Source organism: Phoca vitulina, unplaced genomic scaffold (genome assembly GCF_004348235.1).
Source record: "Phoca vitulina isolate PV1807 unplaced genomic scaffold, GSC_HSeal_1.0 scaffold5, whole genome shotgun sequence".
NCBI lineage: Eukaryota > Metazoa > Chordata > Mammalia > Carnivora > Phocidae > Phoca > Phoca vitulina.
The window spans coordinates 56,227,584-56,250,814 of NW_022589708.1; the positions used below are offsets into that span (position 1 = coordinate 56,227,584).

At 39.3% G+C, this 23,231-nt stretch overlaps 1 protein-coding gene across 5 annotated transcripts in view; it reads left to right on the forward strand.

Moving 5' to 3' along the window:
• Positions 1 to 23,231, forward strand: part of LRCH1 (leucine rich repeats and calponin homology domain containing 1) — a 191,298-nt gene that overhangs the window by 94,650 nt on the left and 73,417 nt on the right. For all 5 annotated transcript variants that reach the window (XM_032403014.1, XM_032403017.1, XM_032403013.1 and 2 more), the window contains exon 3: positions 18,436 to 18,562. In XM_032403014.1, the coding sequence (XP_032258905.1) occupies positions 18,436 to 18,562 (127 nt within the window). The remainder of the gene's footprint in view (positions 1 to 18,435; positions 18,563 to 23,231) is intronic.

Consider the following 23,231-nt stretch of genomic DNA (forward strand, 5'->3'; position numbering starts at 1 on the left):
TGGTGTCTGTGTGAGTTCTTCCTGTCTCAAACTCCTACCCCACTTCCAGCCACCCTCAAGCTGGTGACCAGGGAGGGGGACATGTAGAATATTGTGCTTGTGTGTGATCATGATATATGTCCCCTCCTCAATATCCAGGATCGGGTGTTATGGCCTTTTCAGGTCTTTTCTGCCTGTCATGAAAATTAAGTCAGCAAAATAAAATATATTTCTTCTTGGGTATGGTGAAGGGGCACGGAGGACTCCGGTTAACTTTAGCCTTTGGAAGAGAGGCTGCCAATCCATTTACTTGAAAAGGAAGCAAGGGACTCTGGATGCTGTGAACATATAGCCTCATAGAAGAATTACCAAGTTGTCTTCAATGTAATTTTTTTTCTGTGATAAATTGGGTATTCTGCCAAGGAAAGAAGTTTATGTTCTAGACAGAAGTATATAATCAAATCATGGCATTATCACCAATTTAGATGCATCAGGGAAAATCTGCATAAGTTTCAAAAAATTAAAGAAAAAATAAATTGCTTTTAGGCATACACTTAAGGCAGGCTGTATCAACCATAGCATGTTCCGAAACAGCTTTAACAAATAGGCAAGTTCATCAGCTTTTATAAATACGTACCTGGAAATACTTCTTTTCGGTGGTACTTAGGGGTTTTTCCTCTTATTTCTATTAACTACGAATGAAGAGCTGTAAGATAAAGTAACGCAGAGAAGCTGCTTTTCAAATGTTCACAGATTTCATGTCTCTGAACTTAAATCAAACATGGTCTCCCTGTATTTTTAGTGTTTCCTCCTTTTTAATAGATCACATGTGGAAACCACTAGTTGCGTATGTTTCAAAAGCAGGAGGGATGCCATATGAAGCTACTTTGAGTTGATGGGAAACATTCAAAATAGATGACACCCTCTGAAATATATTGGGTATTCCAGCGGAGTAAACAGCCATGAGTATTTGATGGTCATGGTGATAAGGATGACAGTGAAGATGATGGTAGTTGTGGGGGTGATATATACACTGCCTACACGGGTTCTCGGCTGTCGGGATCTCTCACAGATGTTATCTTTAAATGTCAAATGGCTGCTTAGTGCCAGAAACCCAATTCCTGTCTTAGACCAGAGATGGGTTTGATTAGCACATGCAAAATAAAACTCTTCGCTGTGAAATACAGTGAAAAACACTTCAGCATTTTCCCACATGATAGAAATGTCAGATTCGTGGAAAACATTAATTTATTGCTGTTTATGTAGCCTGTGTTTGAAGGCTCTGGGCTTTTAATCTTTGCTTCTTCGTATTCACAACAAAAGGTTATGTTAGTTTAGTGTAGGTGCCACTGTGTTTCTTCCTGTTATAAAATGTCTTAATCCCAGAAATGTGGCCAAGAACAATAAAAATGATTAAACAAGACCTGTTCCTATATAGGAACAAACACTTTGAACCTGAGTTCCACAGGAAAGCCTTACAAAGTTCAAAATCTATTTTAAGGTGCTGGAGAGGTTGTGTTGATGAGACCCATGAAAAAAATGTACCTTAGGAAAATAGAACAATCCAAAGCAGCAAAACTCTTGGCTGGAACCACAGAAATCCTATGAATCTAAGAATAGGGACTTCAGCTTTTGAAAGTCATTTCTCAGAGAGGTTCAGGAATAGAAGCTGCCAAAAAATGAAAGTTCTTTACAGCATTTGAGCATAGTGCTTCCAGAACTCTTGGTGAGTGGTTTTACTTTCTGAGGGTGAAACATACAAAACAGGAGCTGGTTTCTTCATATGAAGCCCCTGGGGCGCCTGGGTGGCTCAGTCGGTTAAGCGTCTGCTCTTGGTTTCGGCTCAGGTCATAATCTCAGGGTCTTGAGATCGAGCTCCGCTTTGGACTCTGCGCACAACACAGAGTCTGCTTGTCCCTCTCCTTCTGCTCCTCCCCCTGCACTCTCTCTCTCTCTCTAGAATAAATAAATAAAATCTCAAAAAAATAAAAAAGGAGCTCCTGTCTCTACTGGTCCATTTAGGAGTAGTTTCTGAGGCATTGCCTATAAGGAAAGGGCAGCCTATTGAACAAAATATTTTCACACCATAAAAGGAATCTGGTTTGGATGCTTTTTCTGAAGCCTGGTATCCTTTTTGGCTGCTAATCAATGTGCAGAAAGAGCCAACTTCCTGATGGCCATGTAACCTGTATCCCCACATTCCTTTGGAGGGGTCATTCTGAGAAATAACCTTTAATTCTAAGAACATCTCACTATTTGAAGAATCCAAAGGAGCATCTTGCATACGAGGGTTGCCTCAGAAAGTACAGATTTTACATATTTGTTGTGAACTAAAAATTAATTTTCTTTGTTCCTAAGAATTTTAATTTTATCCCTAAGAAACCACCTCTCCTTGCACTGACATTTCTGAAGAAAGCCTCAGTTGTAAGATAGCATTTATTCTTTCTAGAAACTGAGAAAATTGATGGTGTCTTCCTACACTGGGAAAGGGGAGGAGTTTTGTTCAATTCAAGACAAACTTCTATCCCAAATCCTTTTATGAAGATCTTATTCTATTTTCAAAGGGAAAACGAGGTATTTTGGAACTGGCCTTTGGTAGCTAGGTTCTGTTTTATGATCAGCAGGAAGATACCAAAACACAGTGAACCATGTTGGAATTTGGAAGCATCATCTTAAAATTTGAAAATGTTTTTTGTAGAATGCTATAGTTGGAAGTGACCACTGGGTCATCAATTGCACGAGCAGCAGTGTATGGATTAAGCCTTGTCTTTCCTAGTGTGCTCACTGGGCATTTGTTCTCAAGGCAGAACGTAGAGACAGTGGTCCCTAAAATTTGTAATATATTTATGATTTGCTGTGCCTATAAAATTATGTACATTGGCATTGATAGCTGATGAGTTTTATTAAGTGTGAATGAGTTAATAGTAGGATATTTCTTACCAGATTCCATTCCTTTTAGTATAGTTCATACTTGGCAAGACTTCCAAAGAGGATTTTTCCATTATACATGTCACCTGATCACAGATGTTGTTTTAGATTGGTATTTGTATTAAACAGAGGAACAGAGACACACAAAAGGGACATTATGGCTTTGATGGCTAGAGCACTGTCAGAATGTGTTGGTTTCTTTCAGTTCTGCTTTTGATCTTAATGGAGTTCTTAAGATCTTTGTGCTGCAGCTTTTCCCTCCAAAAATGGGGTAAATACCTACTCCCTAATTGATTATATAGATGTTTTGTTTATAGTAATTCTCAGAGTTTTTTCTGCAAGCCCAAATGAACAAGATGCAAATTACATTTGTTTGTTTTTCTAACTAGACCGAAAAAGACCCTTCAAAACATTGTCATTTCATCAATAATCAACTTATTCTGTTTCCTCTAAGAACACCGTAGTTTGCCAAGTCTTATAACAAGTACTGTTAAGAACATCAAGAAGAGGGAAAGAGAAAAGGAGTGTATACACAACGATGAGGGTGTAGATTTTTGGAATAATCTTCATCACCATCGTCGTCATCATCATCATAATCATCATCATCTCTTAATAGCCAAATAGGATTTAGCTGGTACACCATCATATTTGGGTCCTTCAACAACCCTTAGTTTAGATAAGAAACAGGAAAGTGATTTATCCCCCAGCCACACCAGTTCATAAATAAGAATAACAGTAATAAATTAGTGGAATTTATTTTTATGGCATTTATAGTTTGCTTGGCATTTTCACTTTTGTTATCTTATCTAGATAACATTAACTATGCTTGATTGCATTCCTTGCCCTTTGAGACAGTTTCATAGTCTTAAAAATAGTTGTTAGAGAATTGTCCAGGATACCAACCTAAATATTTAAATAAGGGAGGGCTTTTGTAATTTTAAAAATTTCTACTGTATCTGTAGTTGGTTTGCCTTTCTAATTCCTGATACTGTGAATTTGTGTTTTCCTTTATTCATTTTTTTAAAAGTTTGTCTGTTTTGATTGTGTATTTTTTTGTTAGATCAGCTTTTAATTTTAGTGACCAACTTTTTTAGGCTTTTATCTTCTATTTCATTAGTTTCTGATTTTTATCTATTGAATTTCCATCTGTCTATTTTCTTATATGTTTATTCGTTTTCTAATTTCTGGAGTTTGGGGTATGTATTCATTAATCTCTATTTATTTTTTTTCCTCATAGGAACATTTAAGGTTATGGATTTCCCTGTATGTAGCACTTTAGATGATTCCTAAAAGTTGTGATGTGTCATATTTTTAAACTCACTCTTAAAACTTTTCTAATTTTCAGTATTACTTCTTTGACTCATGAGTTTGCTAGAATAGATTTTTAAAGTTACCTTTTAAAATTGATTTTTAGTATTAGTGTATTGCATTTAGGGAATATTTTATTTGATGTTGATTCTTTACACTGGTTGAGATTTACGTTATAGCCTATGCATAGTAAATATTCCATGTGTGCTTGAGAAGAATGTATATCCTTCTAAGTGTTGTATGTGGGTTCCAGTAAATCCATTAAGTATAACTTTTTAATTTGGAGGTTCACATCTTCTTTATCCTAAAACATTTTTTGTCTGCTTAATATATATCTGTTACTTAGAGATATGCTTTAAGCAAAAGAGGATGATTGTAGGTTTGCTTTTTTCCCTGTAATTCCATCAATTCTTAATGTGTGTATTTTAAGACCAAGTTATAGGCCAAGTATTTTGAGCCCAATTTTAAAATTATATGTCTTTCTTGCAAGCTGCAGGTTTTATCATTATGTAGTGATTCACTTTATCCCAAAAATGGTTTTTTTGACTTACAGTCTGTTGTATATGAAATTAATACTTATATCTTAGCTTTCTTTTGGTGGCTTTTGCTCGCACATATCTTTTCATTTTTTTCATTCAACCGTTCAACCTTAGTTTCGGTATGTAGGTATGTGGACTTACATTTTTCTTTTTCTTTTGTATTTTTTTTATCAAGATTATTATTGCCTTTTTTTTCTGACCTTTCCTACCTTCTATTGAATATTCCAAGTTTTATTTATTCTAATATTTTTCTTCCTCTGGTTTAGAGGTTAGTCATTATATCTTTACACTTTTAATTGAAAGGTTGCCTATATAAATTGTTAACATGAGTATTTGACTTCCAAAAGCCCGAAGTTCTAAAGGTAAAAAAAAATACGTCTTCCATCCTCCTTGAATAATATTTATTTAGAAAGCTTTAATTGCAAGTACCCCTCTGCAAACTTACATATTATTTTTAGTCTTTATTTTAGGTCCATCTTGCTTTTTACCTTGAATTGAGTCAACTGATGCTTATTTGTTGTTGTTTTTTTTTTAAAAAAAAAGCAGATTCTCTGCTTTTTCATCTCACTCTTTTTAGGGTCAATCTCCTTCTTTATAACATGCATTCTTAAGAAGTTCATTCAGTGATGGTATGCTTGTGGTAAATACAGTCTTTTTCTGAAATGTCTTTTCTCCTCATTCTTGAAAGAAATTTCAATTCTTAGGCTAAAATTTTAGGTTGTATTAGTGTAAAGTTTTAAGTTGCAGTTCTTTTCTATTGTATTTCAAAGATAGTATGTTTTTTGACCTCTGTTTTGCTATAGAGAAATCGTTTGCTAGTCTAAATGTTTTAGGCTTGTGGAGAATTTTCCATGCTTTTCCTTTCGATTTCTCCCCATACCTTCTTTTTATCTTTGTTGCTCTATGTTTTTTTGCTATGATATGTATAGTTGTATATTATTTTGATTTACCTAGCTATAAACTTTGTTTTGCTTCCTGAGTCTGAGGATTCATGTCTTTCATCAACCCTAGAAAAATTTTAGTCATTGTCTTCTTTCATGTTGCCCCTTCCTCCATTTTTCTATTATTTCTGCCTTCTTTGGGTACTCCCTATTAGTTAACTTCGATCTTTCATTCTTCCTCATTTCTTAGTACCTTATATAGTTATCATTTCTTTATATTTGGGGTATTTTTCAAACATGAGAATGCATTTAAGCATATTGAGAGTGGAAGTAATACTTTGAAAGCAGGAAAAACTGTAGTACTGTGGGATCCTTAATTGAAAAGACTCCCAGTGATTGGAGTGTGTAGCACAAAAACTCTGTATTTTGGCTCATTACTGAGATCTGATGCACTCTCTTACCCTTATAATGGTATGCTTTGTTGGTTGGTTAAAAACAAACTTTCACTTGGTACTGAATCTCTATGAGTTACATTATTTTATTATAAAATTAGTTGAGAAAAAGTCTTGAAGTCTTTGACCCATGAAACTGGAACCTATGAGAATTTGACTTCTTAATCTTCAGTCCTTTCTTTGTTGACTTCTGCCTTTCCTGTCTTGTCAGCATCCTCCATACCTTCTTCCCTGGTGTCTTAAATTGAGGGTCAGATGGAGTTAGGGCTTTATAAAGGCAAGTAGGTTTTGACTGCAGTCTGGAGACCTAAGGGCCAAGCCAGAGCTTCACTTTGGTTTTCTTGGTGTTCTTATTTGCCTGTTAGTGACAATTACAGTAACAGGGCAAATAAAACAGGTTTTTTTTTATAAGAGTTGCTTTTTTTTTTTTTTTTTAATTTTATTTATTTATTTGCCAGAGAGAGACACAGCGAGAGAGGGAACACAAGCAGGGGGAGTGGGAGAGGGAGAAGCAGGCTTCCCGCTGAGCAGGGAGCCCGATGCGGGGCTCGATCCCAGGACCCTGGGACCATGACCTGAGCCGAAGGCAGCCGCTTAACGACTGAGCCACCCAGGCGCCCCCAAGAGTTGCTTTTGAGAAAAGAGACACAGTATTGTTTTTTCTCAGCTTCCCAATTCAAATCTAAATGCATGGCTTCATTTTCAAAAGTAAAAAAAAAAAACAAAACGTATGCTGTCATAGCTGGAAAACTGTAGAATATGATGTTAAAAAATATTATCCTACTTCTGAAAAGAATGCTTGTGCTCTGAGAGCTCAGTGAGGCAAAATCTTGATAAAATAATGTAGCCAAGAATTTGAGCATGCGTGATAATCCTAAATCGCACTTTTCCCAGGTAGATAAATTAAGTCAAGAATAAATACATACTCTGTGGTTCTTTATCTAGAAGCATTCAAGGGATTAAGTGTTTAGACAACAAAGGGTATACTTGTGATGCGAGCAATTGATTCTGTGGGACTTTTTTTTTTTTTTATCTCTTGCCATTTCTTAGAACACCTTTACACTCTCTGGACCAGATGGACTGTCAGGACAGGTGGAATGAGATAATCTCTTTGAACAGTGAGAAAATAACCAGAAGATTTGGGTCACTTTCAGAGTTGGATCATGTGGAACTATGTTATCTATTAATCTAAGCATATCTACCTTAACCCCATGAAATCAGGCAGTGTTTTTCTGATACTCCATTTGGCAAGCCAAGGCAGAAAGGAATGTGAAAATAACATAAGAAAATTGACCCCTTCTACTCAGTGATTAATTCATCTGTTCATGAATAGAGAATAATAGATCCAGAGAAAACTTACCTGCCAGACTCCATAGGAGAAAAAAGTTGTTTTTTTCTAACCTCGGTGATGCCATTGGATCAATTAAGGAGTAAGTAAAACATTGTTTCCCCAAAGTATATTCTATAGAAAAATGTTCTGTTGGATATAGGTCTACTTAAAAAAAAAAAAAACCCACAAAAAACAAACCATGTATTGTACTAATCTGCACTGTGTGTATCCAAACAACACAGAACTCTTCCCCCTTTTTTTGTGAGGCCTACCTATTAGCATCTCCCAGAATGGTGCCTTCCAGGACATCAGTTTGTAAACACTAATTTAGAAGAATTTTTATCATCCACTGACTCCTTTAAGAACTGACCTCATGCCTAAAAAAGGATGAGGTTAAAAAGTATGTTCCTTCATGATGTTATATTCAGTGGCCAAGTAATCTGTATGGACTAGATGTATTGAAGGGAAAAATGAAATATAAGTAGAAGACAGAAGGGCCCAGGAAACACTAAAGCATAAAGTGTGTTACACAGAGCTGCCATCCAAGTTGATTTATTTTTTATTTAGTACTTTAATGTATATATGTATATTTATTTGTTTGTTTATTATTTATTAGCTATCAAGTAAAATATGCAGTTTCTTTTGAGAAAAAATTAAATAGTGCAAAGTACAAACAATATATCAATCATTCACCAGTACTCAAACATTTGTTAATATTTTGTGACATTTGCTTATAAGATTTTTTTTCCTTTTCCCCAGCTTCTTTCTTTATAGGATTGAACTTTTTTTGTAGGTGATGAGAGGATTTTTTTCAGAGGTTCTGAGAGCTCAATATTATATAATGAAGAAAAGAATGACCTTGACCAGAAGTCTGAAACAGCTGAAAGAGTCTTTAAATTGTCTGTACTGAAATTTTATTGTTGAAATGCCACATCCTTATAGTTGAAATAATCACCCGTCAAAGGGTAATTCTTTAAAAAATGTAAAATCAGGACTCTCATACAAATATAACATCCATCAAATATATAATGTATATAATTCATTAATTAACAAAGGAGCCAGTAAGATGTTATAGCCTGTTTAAGGGAGAATTCAGTGCGCCTGAATGCACACGCACATGCCCACACCCTAGTGGGGGGGCTGAAATGAATTTATGAATAGTTGCAAGAGGGCTGTCATCATTCACAGTTCCACCACACTCATCACAATTTGTCTGTGCTTCTGTGCACAAAAATTATTTGCCTTACTGTCAGTTTTCAGTTTTACAACAAGTTACAGGGCTGTAAAAAGACTCAAAGACGATGAAAGGCAGAGATAACCTAGAAGGGTATATTAGGTGAGACCCCAAGCGGTGATTTTTCCCATTTCAAAGTCACTTGCTATTTTCCTCATATACTAAGTAATTTCATTTATATCACTGCTTGCAAGAATTGTGCAGCTTTATGAACTATTTGAACAGGACTATAAGAAGAAGAAAAAAAATAAGCAATGGTATTCACTGGGAATTGTGAAACTCTTCTTCCATAGCCTGTGTCCCAGAGACTGTGAGAGGCTGTTTGTGTGCGGGCAGGTGGGTGGTGGAGCAGGATTGAAGAGGCAGAGCATGTGCTCTGAGTGCAGCACGTGTACCTTTGTTTGGCCAGGCATTCGAATGGGTGACCTTCAGGGAACGTAAGTGACCTGTTAGGAGTTGTGGCCCCTTCCCCCCGCACTTTAGGCCCAGGGAGAGACCGCTGTGACCTCCGTCCTGAGAGGAGAGAACAGCCTAGAATCTTCGGCAGACGCAACCTTTGAGCAGTTGACAGTGGGGCCCAAAGTCTGCAGACACTTGTTTACAGTTGTTAGGATGAGCCTGGCATCCTTCACTCCTTCTTACAGGAGAGCATCCATAAAGGAAGTCTCACTTTATTTGCTAAGAGTCATTAATCTTTCATCTTATGTCTCGAGAAACCCAATAGGAAATACCTGCTGCTACAGAATTTTTAAAATAAATGTCTGATGTTCAAATGGGACATCAGCTCAGAGAAATGTTGCCTAATCCTGTGAAGGGCTAAGTTTTAGAATTCATATCCATTTCATATTTTCTCAGAGTTTAGAACAGGTTCTTGAGCAGAGCAGGCACTCAGTAGTGTAGAAAAATAATTGGCTTCCTGTCAGCATTTGACACCATGGGCACTGTCCTTCTTGGATTTGGTCACAGGCTTTCCTGCTTGCTTTTCTGTGTCTTTCTGTTTCTTCTTTATTCCCCTGTCTGGATGTTCTTTCTCTTTCTTCACCTTATCACTAGAATTCCCCAAAGCTCAATCTTTGGTCCTTAAATCTTCTCGCTCAGACCCATGCCTCGGGTGTCTCAAATATATCCTCTCTCCCCTTGAGTCATTTGGACATTCGTCCTCATTTTCCCAATTGCCTAAAATTCAGTTCCTCTTAGAGGCTTATTGACTCCTCAAAATTCAGCATCTGCTAAACTAAGCTCATTTTCTTCTTTCCCAAATTAGCATCCTTGTTCCTGTCCATGCTCCCATTTTTCTTCAGCCCCCTAGCTTGGAATCTCAGAAATTATTTTTGACCCTGTCCTCCATCCTTTTTCATAGAAATTAATCATTGAACGACCAGTCTACCATTTCATTGCCTCCTGCTTGGAATTTGGGGTCCTCCTCCTACTGTTTTCCTGGTTTCCATCACTTTTTATTCCAAAGTCAATGAAAATAGGCTGTGTTGTATTGAGGAAGATCACAGACATTAACATGAAGCCTGACCTACCTGGTTTCAAACCACACAGCACAGAGCAACTCACTAGCTAGGCAACTTGGACCAAGTTCTTTAAACTCTCTGAACAACATCAATTTTTGCATCTGAAAGTTTGGGGGCTTAATGCTTATATTACATGATTGTTGTGAATATAAATAAAATAGTAGTTGTCTAAGTGCCTACCTAGCACAGTGCTTTATATGTCATAACTACCCAAGAAATGTTTCTTGAATTGTTGAATCAGGTTTTGTGGTATGCTATCTATCATATCTATTGCAATATGGGTTAAGAAAAAGAGTGCAAAAGATCTAGTAAAGTGAGTGGATTTTCTAGTATTGTTAGTAACGTGGATATGGTGCTGATTTGTAAAAGTATCAGAGTAGTTAAATGGAACTTTGTTATTATAGGCTGTCAAGTTACATGATAGGAGCTCTCTGAAGACTCATTTCCTTGGAAGGGTAAGTAGGAAAAAGAGGATGTATATAGATTTATATTCATGCAATTCCGTCTGCATTCAAAAATTCCTAGAAATAAATGGAGAGACATACATCTTTTTTTTTTTTTTTAAAGATTTTATTTATTTGATAGCGAGAGACACAGCGAGAGAGGGAACACAAGCAGGGGGGAGTGGGAGAGGGAGAAGCAGGCTTCCCACTGAGCAGGGAGCCCGATGCAGGGCTCGATCTCAGGACCCTGGGACCATGACTTGAGCCGAAGGCAGACGCTTAACTACTGAGGCACCCAGGCACCCCGAGACATACATCTTTAAATGATAGATAAAAATGTTAAAAAATGTTCAGGCATCTTAAATTTTATTATGAATATTTTGTATTCACTCAGTGTCCCTGGGTGGAAGTTGATCTGGGCAGCCTGTTCTCCTTTAAGTCAGTATGGATATCTCTTTAGGTGGAGGAAAAATGTTAAAGTAACATTTTGGCTTGGTGGAGTCCCGTGGAGGAGAAGGTGGATAATGTAGGCATCCTTGCCTGATAATAGGAAGCTAGTGTCCATTTTACCTGGAACAAGGCTCCAAAAAGTGGGAGAATTACCTTCAGTGCCAGTACATCTTTCTTAGCCATTGAGCGGTAGTTTCCCTATGTGCCAGCAACGATGTTTTGCACAGTGGTGTTTTTTGAGACATCGGGCTCAGGCCTCTACAGTCTTAATACTTTTTATTTTGTTTATTATTTTGTTAAGTAGCTGCAATGCAGAGCTTGAACTCACAACCCTGAGATCGAGATCTGAGCTGAGATTAAGAGTCCGACGCTTAACCGACTGAGCCACTCAGACGCCCTTACAGTCTTAATACTTAAAACCCCAAATCCACATTCTTGCTTCTGGAGGTGTTTGGCAGATTAATATTCTTGCTGGCATCTGATACTGCGTTCTCTTTGAACAGCCAGTGCTTCCTTGATTTTGAACACTTAGCTCCATTTTAGAGTGAAGGAAGGTCATGAGAAACTATTAAAGAGGAAATTTAAAGTCACAGTTTTTAGAGCCTTGTCCTTTTAGAATTGATGCGCTCTGAGAAGAAAGGATAGGAAGTAACTGAACTGAGAAGGGGCGAGTTATCAACAATTACACTTTGAAATCTAATTACAGACATCGGCCGTGGTGGTTGCCGGCCGTGGAGAGTATAAAAAAGTGGAGTATTTTAAGCAAGGCTTTATTTATGCTTAGGAGGAGACTGATAGGCTGTTATTGTGGGAACCGGGTTCAGTTGTAGTGGCCAAATATGGTGCAGGTATGCACGCGAAAATGCACAGCAGAACGGCTGGTGCAGCCATTGGCCTGAATCCTGAGCTGCTGTGGACGCTTGCTTTTTGCTTCTTGCTCTCTTTTAGTTCTCTTTTCTGAAGCTGACCCTTTGGCTTCTCCAGACATGGCCTTCACGTGTGTAGAATGTGAAATGGATAGTGTTCAACAACCGGTTCACGATTTAGGTGGAAGGATGATTCTGTGTTTCTGGTCTTGAAACATTTTAAGTTTCCAGGTGATGGCCAGCCTCAAGCTGTAGACAGCATAACTGCTTTCAAAGTTCAGTTTCAGCGTGAGTGCCCAGATGTTGTGCATGCCCGAAATCTCAGTCTCATGACTGCTTTGCAGATTGCGTGTAAAACATGATGAAAATGATATTCATGTAATTTGTATTTATAACATTACAGTCCGCCAACATATCCCAGGCAACTTGAAGCAGGGCTCTGGTGGTTGTTGGGAAGTGTCTCAGGCATCTGCTGATGGTGGGAATGCAGGGGGCTGGCTGGCGATAAGGGGAAGTACTCTGTCATCAGGGGAAGTGAGGGTGAGACATTTTGCCATGGTGGGTTTTTCAGAATGGAGCCAGCAGGAAAAAGGAAATGGTTCTCTATAGATATTGTTCACTGATGTGTGTGTGTAAAGACAATTAACAGCCAAGTGTCATATGCAAAATAAAAAAAAAGAAAACCATAAAAATGTTACTCTGCCTTGAATGAAAGGCGAACAGGGTATGCAAAAAAGAAAAACGAAAAAAGAAAAAAACAGCATAAACACAAAATGAGGTGAGGTATCCTTTGAAAGGAAACTTGCTTGGTTGGTTAAAGCAAAATAACCGCTGTTTACTGGAGGTCATCACACCCCAAGCCCAGACAAACTCTTCACACAAACAGGAGCAATAACTACCGCATACTTGTTTGCTCCTTCCCCGGGCCGAGACTCATAGAGGGGGAGCCCGGGGCATCCACACCATGAAACCTGCCCTGCTTTCTCTGTGGCTTTTTAGATGTGAGCTGGGACATTTTCTGAATAGGCTTGGGATGGTTAATGATCTCACGTCATTATTTCTGTTACTCTTTGGAAACCAAACAGTAAATGAAGATGGTGACTCCTGGGTATTCATGTTTTCCCAGAGACATAGTAGGAACCTGGCATTTGGAGAAGGTAGGGGAGAGAAAGTCGTTCATGTGCTTGTAGGTGCTAGGCTAGGTAGGTTTTCCAGACCGGTCGTAGTTACCTTGGTTTCTATTAGCCTGAAATCGTAGAGCCCAGCCTGGTCCTACCCAGCACGCCTCATTTTTATGTGTAAGTGGTATATGTTTTCAATGAATGGAACATGAAACCATATTTTAAAAGTGGCTGAAATTTTAGCAGTTGGGAAATAAAATAAGTAGCTAAAACCGAGCTAAGCACACGTACTCTCTTTTTTTTGGTCACGTCCCTACTGCTTTTGCCACATTAGCAGTCGGGTATGGTTTCATCTTTATGTAGAGATTTAATGTTGGGCTGAGCACTTTTGCATCCATAATCTCATGTCTCATGTTAGGTAAGTATTATTATGTATGTTTTAAGGACAACAAAACCTAAACTAAATGTTTGTGGCAGAGACAAGATTTGAAACCAGGCCTTCTAAGTCCGCAGTTGGTGACCTTTTCACTAGCTGAATAGGTGACTATGTTATAGAAGTCTTCCTATAAATTAATTTTCTGCTGAGTTCTACCCTCAATTATTACATGAACCCATACACTAAAAAGAACCCATTCACTCTTCCAGTAGAACAACAAAAAATATATGATACCCTGATAATAAAATCACATCTAAGAATATAGTAATTTTTTTTTATCATCACATGCTTTAGGGAAGATAACTTTCTGATAAAACCAATAACAAATAATGTTAAATACCACCATTAAGTCTGAAAACATGGATATTAACAAGTGCCATCGTCAAAACACATTAAATTAAGACTCTCTAACAGTGAAAGCATACGGAAGTGACTTGGTTTGCAAATTCCTTAATTGAGGGATTAGGTTAAGTGAGGGGTAGTGGGTACTTGAAGCCAAGAGAAATTTATCCTGTAAACTAAAGCTATCAAAAGTGTTCAAATTATGTTGAGCTGTCTTGTTTCATCTTGACATGAGGAGATAGACCAGTAAATCTAGTAGGGAATCATTCAGTTGAGAACGATGGAAGAGAAAGCATTAGCAATAAACACGGCCCGGTAAAAACCTAAGGCCTTCCCGTCCCTCCTCCTCCCTCCCTGTGCCATCAGCCTCCACCCAGACTGGGCAGGGAGAGTGACAAGAGATGCTGGGCAGGAAGGCTCAGGCTGCCATGACCAAATCTGTAATTTCTGCTTCTGAATGAGTGGCCCTTTTTCCCCCCACTAATTTAATCTTTTGTAATGTTAAAGTTAAAAAAAATTTTTTTTTAAATTTTGCTTTCAGATGGATCTTCCTGGGTAGATTTGAAAATAAATGTTGGCCCTTACTTTATCAGACACTATATGGCCTTATTTTAAACACTCTTTCTGCAGAGGGCCCGTTTTTAGCACAGAGGCCAGCAGGAGACAAGTGGGGAGCAAGATAGTTGTTTGCGGCCTGAGGCACTTATTTGCTTGAGAAAAATTGCTACCAGATGAGTGGTTTCAAAAAACTCAGGCTACCCATGTGGTCTTTAGTGGGTAGAGGATTAAAGGGAATGGAGTTTCTCCTGTTCTTTATAAATATTTGCTGGATAGCTAATGGGTTTTTGTGTGCATGTGTATTTCCTTTTTCTATTGGGGAAATTACAAGTCATACAGGAACATCCTGTGATAAAATATATGAAGTCGAGCCCGAGAGACTAGATCAATGAAATTGAAGAAATGTGACCCAGATCTGTAGCATGCTGAATCATAACTAAAGTTCTGGCATCTGGATTTATCTACAGGTGACTAACCACAGTATATCGTGGGGCATACAGAAACAGGCTATTCCATCAGCAATTTTAGCATAAAAAGCTTGTACCCCCATCAAAGAAATCATGCTTACATTTAATTATGCTTAAGTTTAAAATTAATACTAACAGTTTAAATTTAAAATGCTTATTTTAAATTAGTACCTGTCCTAGAATTCCCATGAGCATAATCCCATGTAATCTAATACTGTGCTTCTGAATGAGCAGAGCCTTCATTGTGTTGCTTAAATGGTGTGATAAGTGCTCTCTTGGTTCAATATCTGTTAATCTGATGAGATGCCTGCATTACGGTGAGACTGGGAATAGTTTAAATCTGAGTTTCCAAGCAAAGAAACACAGGAAGAATCTTCAACTGGAACTGTTAATTCTATGAAAACAGGAATGTAGAAATTTTTGAAAATACTAATCTTTGTTTCCTTATTTTCTCTTCAAAAGGAAGTTTAAATATGGCTTCAAAATAAAAAAAAAAAATTTGCCTTATTAACATTTTAAGTAACCAATCCTCACTTTACGAAATTACATATTAATAAATATTTTATAACCACAAATTACATTCCAAGTTATTTACTTGCCACCTTTTAGTAAACTTCATTCTCTTTTCCGGAGATAGTGTCTAAGGAGCTTTTTATGGAGCTTGGAGAAAGCTCTCTCATCAGAGCACCAGAAAGTCCCTGTCAACCAGTCAGAATAGCCCCACGGGGCTCCTGTGGGTGGATATCAGAGGCTGGAAGATAGGCTGGTAGCCCTCATTCCCCTTCCACTGCCCTCAGAGACAGGAGAAAGTGCGAGGGCATGCCCATCACCCTTATTCTCACCTGTTACTCTAACGAGGCGGACATGAAGAGCCAGCTGGTCCTTCCAGTGCCAGGGACCCCGTCTGCCCCCATAGGGCTTTCAGTCTCCTCCCTCCCTCTGCTGGACCCTCTTAGAGAAACCTCTCTCTTTCCTGCTCCTTTCTGGAAATAGCTTTCTTTGCAGATCTGGGCAATGGAGGGAAGGTTGACTGTATCTTTTCTTGCTAAAACCCAGGCATTGGGTACCTGGAGCAGAAGAGATATCAGGGTAGTTACAGGGGAGCACCCACATTAGAAAGGTTCTTTTTTTTTTTTAAGATTTTATTATTTATTTGAGAGAGGGAGAGAGCATGAGTGAGGGGGGAGGGGCAGAGGGAGAGGGAGAAGCAGACTCCCCACTGAGCAAGGGGCAAAGGCAGACACTTAACCAACTGAGCCACTCAGGAGCCCCTAGAAAGGTTCTTTCCAGAGTATAACACCTGCTCTTTCTCAGCCCATCAGTTAGAGATGCCCTTTATTTAGCCATATGATTCCCACCTCCTCATATGGGGAAGTAGGGGAGTAAAACCTTTAACTGAAATATAATACATACAGAAAAGTACGCAGCTCATAATTATACATCTCAGTGAATTTTCATAAATAGAAACACCCATATAACCAGTATGCAGATGAAGTTTATCTTTTTATACTGTTATTTATTTCTTTTTTTAAGATTTATTTATTTATTTTAGAGAGAGTGAGAGGGAGAGCGCACGAGAAAGCACGCAAGTAGGGGGTGCAGAGGAAAAGAAGCGGACTCCCCGCTGAGCGCTGAGCCCCGTGCAGGGCTCCATCCCACAAACCTGAGATCGTGACCTGAGCTGAAACCAAGAGTTGGACATTTAACGGACTGAGCCACCCAGGCGCCCCGTGATATTTATTTCTTAATTATAAAAGCACATTGTAGGAATTTTGGAAAATTCAGCGAAGTGTAAGGAAGAAAATAAAAAGACATTCATTGTACCTAATCCCCCTCAAAGGACTACTGATAACATTTTGGTGTGTTTTCAGGCTGTCTGTCCCTTCCTCTCACACACACTGATTTATGTGTGCCCATAAATACATGCACAGTGTACCACAACCTTGGAAACTTCGTACATGTGTGCACATACACAAAAGAAGTTCTAAATAGTTGACAAATAGATTTTTAGATATTTCACAGCCTGGTCATTGGCTTCATCAGCAGAATGGTGGGGAAAGAAAGGCAGGGAAACTGAAAACCATCTATCTCCTTACTTGATGGCAGGGAAAGGGCTTTTTGTGGGAGAGGAGTTTGAAATAAATGGCTAACATACATAAGATGGTTCATGGATTTCACTTATCCATTATTTTCCCATTTCTCAGAAAAACTAAGCATTGATGATAGGAAGTTCAGACACTTCTTAGTAGAAAACCTCTTCATCCAAAGCAGAAGTGAGACCTGGATGCAGACTTTTGGGTCCTCTGTGAAACTGAATGTGAGCAGTTTCTGGGTACTCTGTGAAACTGAACCCTTCGAAGCTCCAGCTTCACTTTTGCCAGAAGGCCAGCTTTACTTTTTTCTTCTTTTATTTTTTTTTTAAGATTTTATTTATTTATTTATTTGAGAGAGAGCGAGAGCGAGAGAGAGCATGAGCTGAGGGAGGGGCAGATGGAGAGGGAACTCCCCGCTGAGCAGGGAGCCCCATGCGGGGCTCAATCCCAGGACCCTGGGATCATGACCTGAGCCAAAGGCAGATGCTTAACTGACTGAGCCACCCAGGCGTCCCAGCTTTTTTCTTCTTTTAATTAGCTCCCTTGCAGACACCCAAATTGACCTTAACCACAGTGGCTCTTGTGTTAGCAAAAAGAAGCAGAATCAAAATGTTGGAAATCAGGCTGGAGGGCTTTTATAAGTTGCAGCAAAACGATCTTCCCCATCACTACTCACATGGACGGGAGGATGCCTTCATGGTGCTTGGATCTTGCTGAGCTTCCTGCTCACATTGTCAGGAAGAGAACAGTTGGCACCAGCTTCCTGTTGCTGTTGGTGGCACAGGGCGCGATGCCCATCTGCCTCCTGGCTGGCCAAGGACTCAGCTTCTGCAGGGGTTTGATGGGGTTCCTTGTGCTGGAAAAAGTTGTTTCCCACGGAACTGCCTATGCCTTTCTTTTTTTTTTTTAATATAGATTTTATTTATTTATTTATTTATTTATTTAGAGCACGTGCCAGAGTCAGGGGAGGGGCAGAGGGAGAGGGAGAAAGAGAAGCAGACTCTCTGCTGAGCTCCATTCCAGGACCCTGAGATCAGGACCTGAGCCGAAATCAAGAGTCAGACACCCAAGCGCCTTAGTCACCCAGGGGCCTCTGCCTTTCTTAGAAATATATTTTATTATCTTCTGTACTTGGGATTTATGACAAATGCAGAAACTTTACTGGACCTTTTATATTTGTAAGATTTTTTTTTTTAATTTTTATTTATTTATTTGAGAGAGAGAGAGCACAAGAGGGGGGAGCGGGAGAGGGAGAAGCAGACTCCCTGCTGAGCAGGGACCCCGATGCGGGACTCGATCCCAGGACTCCAGGATCATGACCCGAGCCGAAGGCAGTCGCTTAACCAACTGAGCCACCCAGGCGCCCCTGGACCTTTTATATTTGTAAAATGCCTTCTCGGATTGCTCCTTTCTTCTTGCTGACTCACAAGCCATTCAGCAACAGCATGAAGTTGTATGTTCACCTGTGTTCTGGTATTGTCTTTGCAGTCGAAATCAGCTGTCTACCCTGCCTGCCTGCCTGTGTGGTCTGCCTCTCAAAGTCTTAATCGCAAGTAACAACAAACTTGGATCGCTGCCAGAAGAGATAGGTCAGCTCAAACAGTTGATGGAGTTGGTATGTTACTGATTTTTAAGATGCCCTTTTTGTTTGTTTACTAGTCCTAGTCTATCAAGGTAGTCAGAAAGACTTTTTGCTGCAGTTGGACAGGGAGGCTGTGTGATAAAGACATTAAGTGGGGGGAGGAACACTCTTGGCTTTGCCGTGGCAGACACAGTTCCTGCAATTGACAGGTTTCCGGTAGTTTACACTTCCTGAAGTTCGCAGGATTTACAGTTCCTGAAGTTTGCAGGTTATCCTGTGGTTGTTAGATCATTTTTTTTTTTCAGATTGCATATAAATTTGTGACAAATTACGGATAAACTGGCAGAGTAATGTACAAATAAGTTAGTAGGCCATACTTTGTGAATATAAATAATTAATTCAGAAAGAACAGAGTGCTCTGATTCTGTAAGGGTTTTAGTAACCATTGCCCCAAGTTGATGAACTCTAAAATGTGGCCAAATCCCCAGAGAAAAAGAAAAAAAAAAAAAAAAAAAAGCAAACCTTATGGATGGGTGGATATGGGTTTGTAAGTGTGCACCTGAGTCTAGAACATTGATGGCCAATAACCTTTTTCTTGTGTGCCAACTCCAGTTAATTTCTTTGGGGCCACGTGGAACACTATGATGATGACTTGTGAGGCCCAGATAGGGAGTGCTGTGACCCCTTCATCATGTCTGCATGGGGAGTTGGCTGGGAAAGTGACAGCACCCATGTCATATTTGTATCAGCCTTGGTTTTAGTATAGAAATGCATTATTGCTGTATAAAGGCATTAAAGGTCAAGAAAGAGTGTCTTCTTCAGGACTTATGTGATAGTGGTATCTGAAACCCATTCCAATTAGCTCGCACCAAAATTGGAATTGGTTATAAAGATGCAGGGGTCTTCTCAAATAGCTAAGCAATCTTGAGAAAGAAGAACAAAACCAGAGGTATCATAATCCCAGATTTCGAGATATATGACAAAGCTTGGTAATCAAAACAGTATGGTACTGGCACAGAAACAGACACGCAGATCAGTGGAATAGGATAGAGTGCCCAGAAATAAACCCATGCTTAAATGGTCAGTTCATCTATGACAAAGGAGGCAAGAATATACAATGGGGAAAAGACAGTCTTTTCAATTAATGGTATTAGGAAAACTAGACAGCTACATGTAAAAGAATGAAACTGGACCACTTTCTTAGACCATACACAAAAATAAACTCAAAATGAATTAAAGACATAAATGTGAGATCTGAAACTATGAAACTCCTAAAAGAAAACATAGGCAGTAATCTCTTGGACATCGAATAGCCTTAATGATATATTTATGGATATGTCTCCTTAGACAAGGGAAAACAAAAGCAAAAATAAATTATCGAGTCTACACCAAAATAAAAAGCTTTTGCACAGCAAAGGAAACTATTAACAAAACAAAAAAGCAACCTAATGAATGGGAGAATGTATCTGCAAATTATTTATTCAATAAGGAGGTAATATCCAAAATATATGAAGAACTTCTACAACTCAACACCAAAAAAAAAAAAAATTCTGAATAAAAAATGGACAGAGGACCTGAATAGACGTTTTTCCAAAGAAGACATACAGATGGCCAACAGACACAAGGAAAGATGCTCAATATCACTAATCATCAGGGAAATGCAAATCAGAACCACAATAACACCTCACACCAGTCAGAATTGCCAGTATTAAAAAGACAAAAAATAACAAGTATTGGCAAGGATGTGGAGAAAAGGGGATCTTCCCACACCGTTGGTGGGAATGTCAATTCATGCAGCCACTATGGAAAACAGTATGGAAATTCCTCAAAAAATTAAAAATAGGATTACCATATGATCTGGTAATTCCACTACTGGGTATTTACCCAAAAAATGCCAAAACACTAATTCGAAAAGATACATGCATACCTATGTTGATTGCAGCATTATTTACAATAGCCAAGATATGGAAACAACTCAAGTGTCTATCGATAAATGAATGGATAAAGAAGATGTTGGGGATAGATGTGATAGATGCGATAGATGAATGGATAAAGAAGATATATATATATATACACACACACAAATATACCGCGGCATATTACTCAGCCATAAAAAAGAATGAAATCTTGTCATTTGTGACAACATAGATGGACCTAGAGGGTATGAAATAAGTCAGAGAAAGACCGATGCCATATGGTTTCACTTATATGTGGAAACCAAAAAAAAATAGAAAAAAACAAAAAACCAAAAACAGACTCATAAGTAACAGAGAACAACCGGCAGTTGCCGGAGGGGATGGGGGCAGGTGGATGAGTGAAATAGATGAATGGGATCAAGAAGTGCAAACTTCCGAGGCTCCTGGGTGGCTCAGTCATTAAAGCGTCTGCCTTTGGCTCAAGTCACGATCTCGGGATCCTGGGATTGAGCCCCGAGTCGGGCTCCTTGCTCAGTAGGGGAGTCTGCTTCTCCCTCTGCTCCTCCCCCTGCTCTTGCTCTCTCAAATAATTAAATAAAATCGTTAAAAAATTAAAAAAAAACTACTAGTTATACACATTTTTTCTTTTTTAAAAAATACTTCTTTTTTTTTTTTTTAAAGATTTTATTTATTTATTTGAGAGAGAGAGAATGAGAGACAGAGAGCATGAGAGGGAGGAGGGTCAGAGGGAGAAGCAGACTCCCCGCTGAGCAGGGAGCCCGATGCGGGACTCGATCCCGGGACTCCAGGATCATGACCTGAGCCGAAGGCAGTTGCCTAACCAACTGAGCCACCCAGGCGCCCCTTTTAAAAAATACTTCTTTAAGGAGTCTGATAAACCACAAAATCCAGGTCTGCTAGAATTTGGATTAAGTCTTACTAACACATTATGAATCGCAGTGTGGGTTTTGCTGCTTCTTGGGCTCCCACAGCTGGGTGGCACACAAGTGAGGTCAGTCTGCTGGAACCTGTTGGCAGCCGGGCCACGTTTCTGTCCCCCGCAACCTGGGCTTAAGCCGACAGCATGCCCCGCATCCGCTGCGCTGCCGGGCCTGCAGACCAGCTCCTCTGTGATGAGCAGCCCGTGTGCTGAGCCTGGAGCCGGCTCCTCACCAGAGCAGGGCTTTTCTCAGGTGCTCACGTCAGCTGCTGGGCTGGCTCTGTGGCAAGGGCACAACAGCACTGTCTCCTGCCCTGGGACCCCCAAGCTGTGGGGTGGCTGTAAGGGACCCCTTGAACTTTCCTTAGGCACCCTGTCCAGAGCCCAGCTCTAGCAAAGGCTGCCCTGCTTCTGTTACACTAACTCTTTAGTGTTGACTAACTCCTTATTAGCACTGTCATCAGCTGGCTCTGGTGTCTTTTCTCCACCAGCAATCACTGTTGAATCCTTGAATCCTAGAATGTTAGAGCCATAGGGGTTTTAAAAGCATCTAGTCCAAGCTCTTGACATCTTACAAATGAAAAAACCCAAGATAGATGGTGTGTGAAGGTCGCTGTGGTGTAGCTGACTCGTGGCCTGAGCTGAAACACCCTCACCCAGCACTGTTCGATGGGAAGATAATGCAAGCAGCAAATGTTTATTCTATTCTATTCTATTCTATTCTATTCTATTCTATTCTATTTCTATTCTTTCTTCTCCTCTCCTCTCCTACTCTGCTCTACTCTACTCTATTCTATTTCTATTCTCTCTTCTCCTCTCCTCTCCTACTCTGCTCTACTCTACTCTATTCTATTCTATTCTATTTCTATTCTCTCTTCTCTCCTCTCCTACTCTGCTCTACTCTACTCATTCTTAATTCCAATGTAGTTGACATACAGTGTTAGTTTCAGGTGATTCAGCACTTTGATATATCACCCGGTACTTATCCTGACAAGTGCACTCCTTAATCCCCATCACCTATTTCATCCATCCCCCCCACCTACCTCCCCTCTGGTAACCATTAATTGGTTCTCTATAGTTAAGAGTCTGTTTCTTGGCTTGTTTCTTTCTCTCTATCTCCTTTTTCCTTTGCTCATTTGTTTTGTTTTTAAAATTCTGCACATGTGGTATTTGTCTTTCCCTGACTTATTTCACTCCGCATAACACTCTCTAGCTCCACTCATGTTGTTGCAAATGGCAAGATTCCATTCTTTTTTATGGCTGAATAATATTCCAGTGTGTGTGTGTGTGTCTGTGTGTGTGTGTGTGTGTCTGTGTGTCTTTGTCTGTGTCTTCTTTAACCATTTATCAGTCGATGGACACTTGGGCTGTTTCCACAATATGGCTATTGTAAATAATGCTGCTATAAACATCGGGGTGCATGTATCCCTTTGAATTAGTATTTTATATTCTTTGGGTAAATACCCAGTAGTGTGATTGCTGGATCATAGAGTAGTTCTGTTTTTAACTTTTTTGAGGAACCTCCATACCGTTTTCCACAATGGCTGCACCAGTTTGCATTCCACTGAAAAAGGAACAGTACACAAGGGTTCCTTTTTCTCCACATTGTCACCAACATTTGTTGTTTCTTGTGTTTTTGATTTTAGCCATTCTGACAGGTGTGAGGTGATATCTCATTGTAGTTTTGATTTGCATTTCCCTGATGATGAGTGATGTTGAGCATCTTTTCATGTGTCTGTTGGTTATCTGTTGGCCATCTTCTTTGGAGAGATGTCTGTTCAAGTCTTCTGACCATTTTTTAAATTGGATTATTTTTGGGGGGGCTGTTGAGTTGTATAAGTTCTTT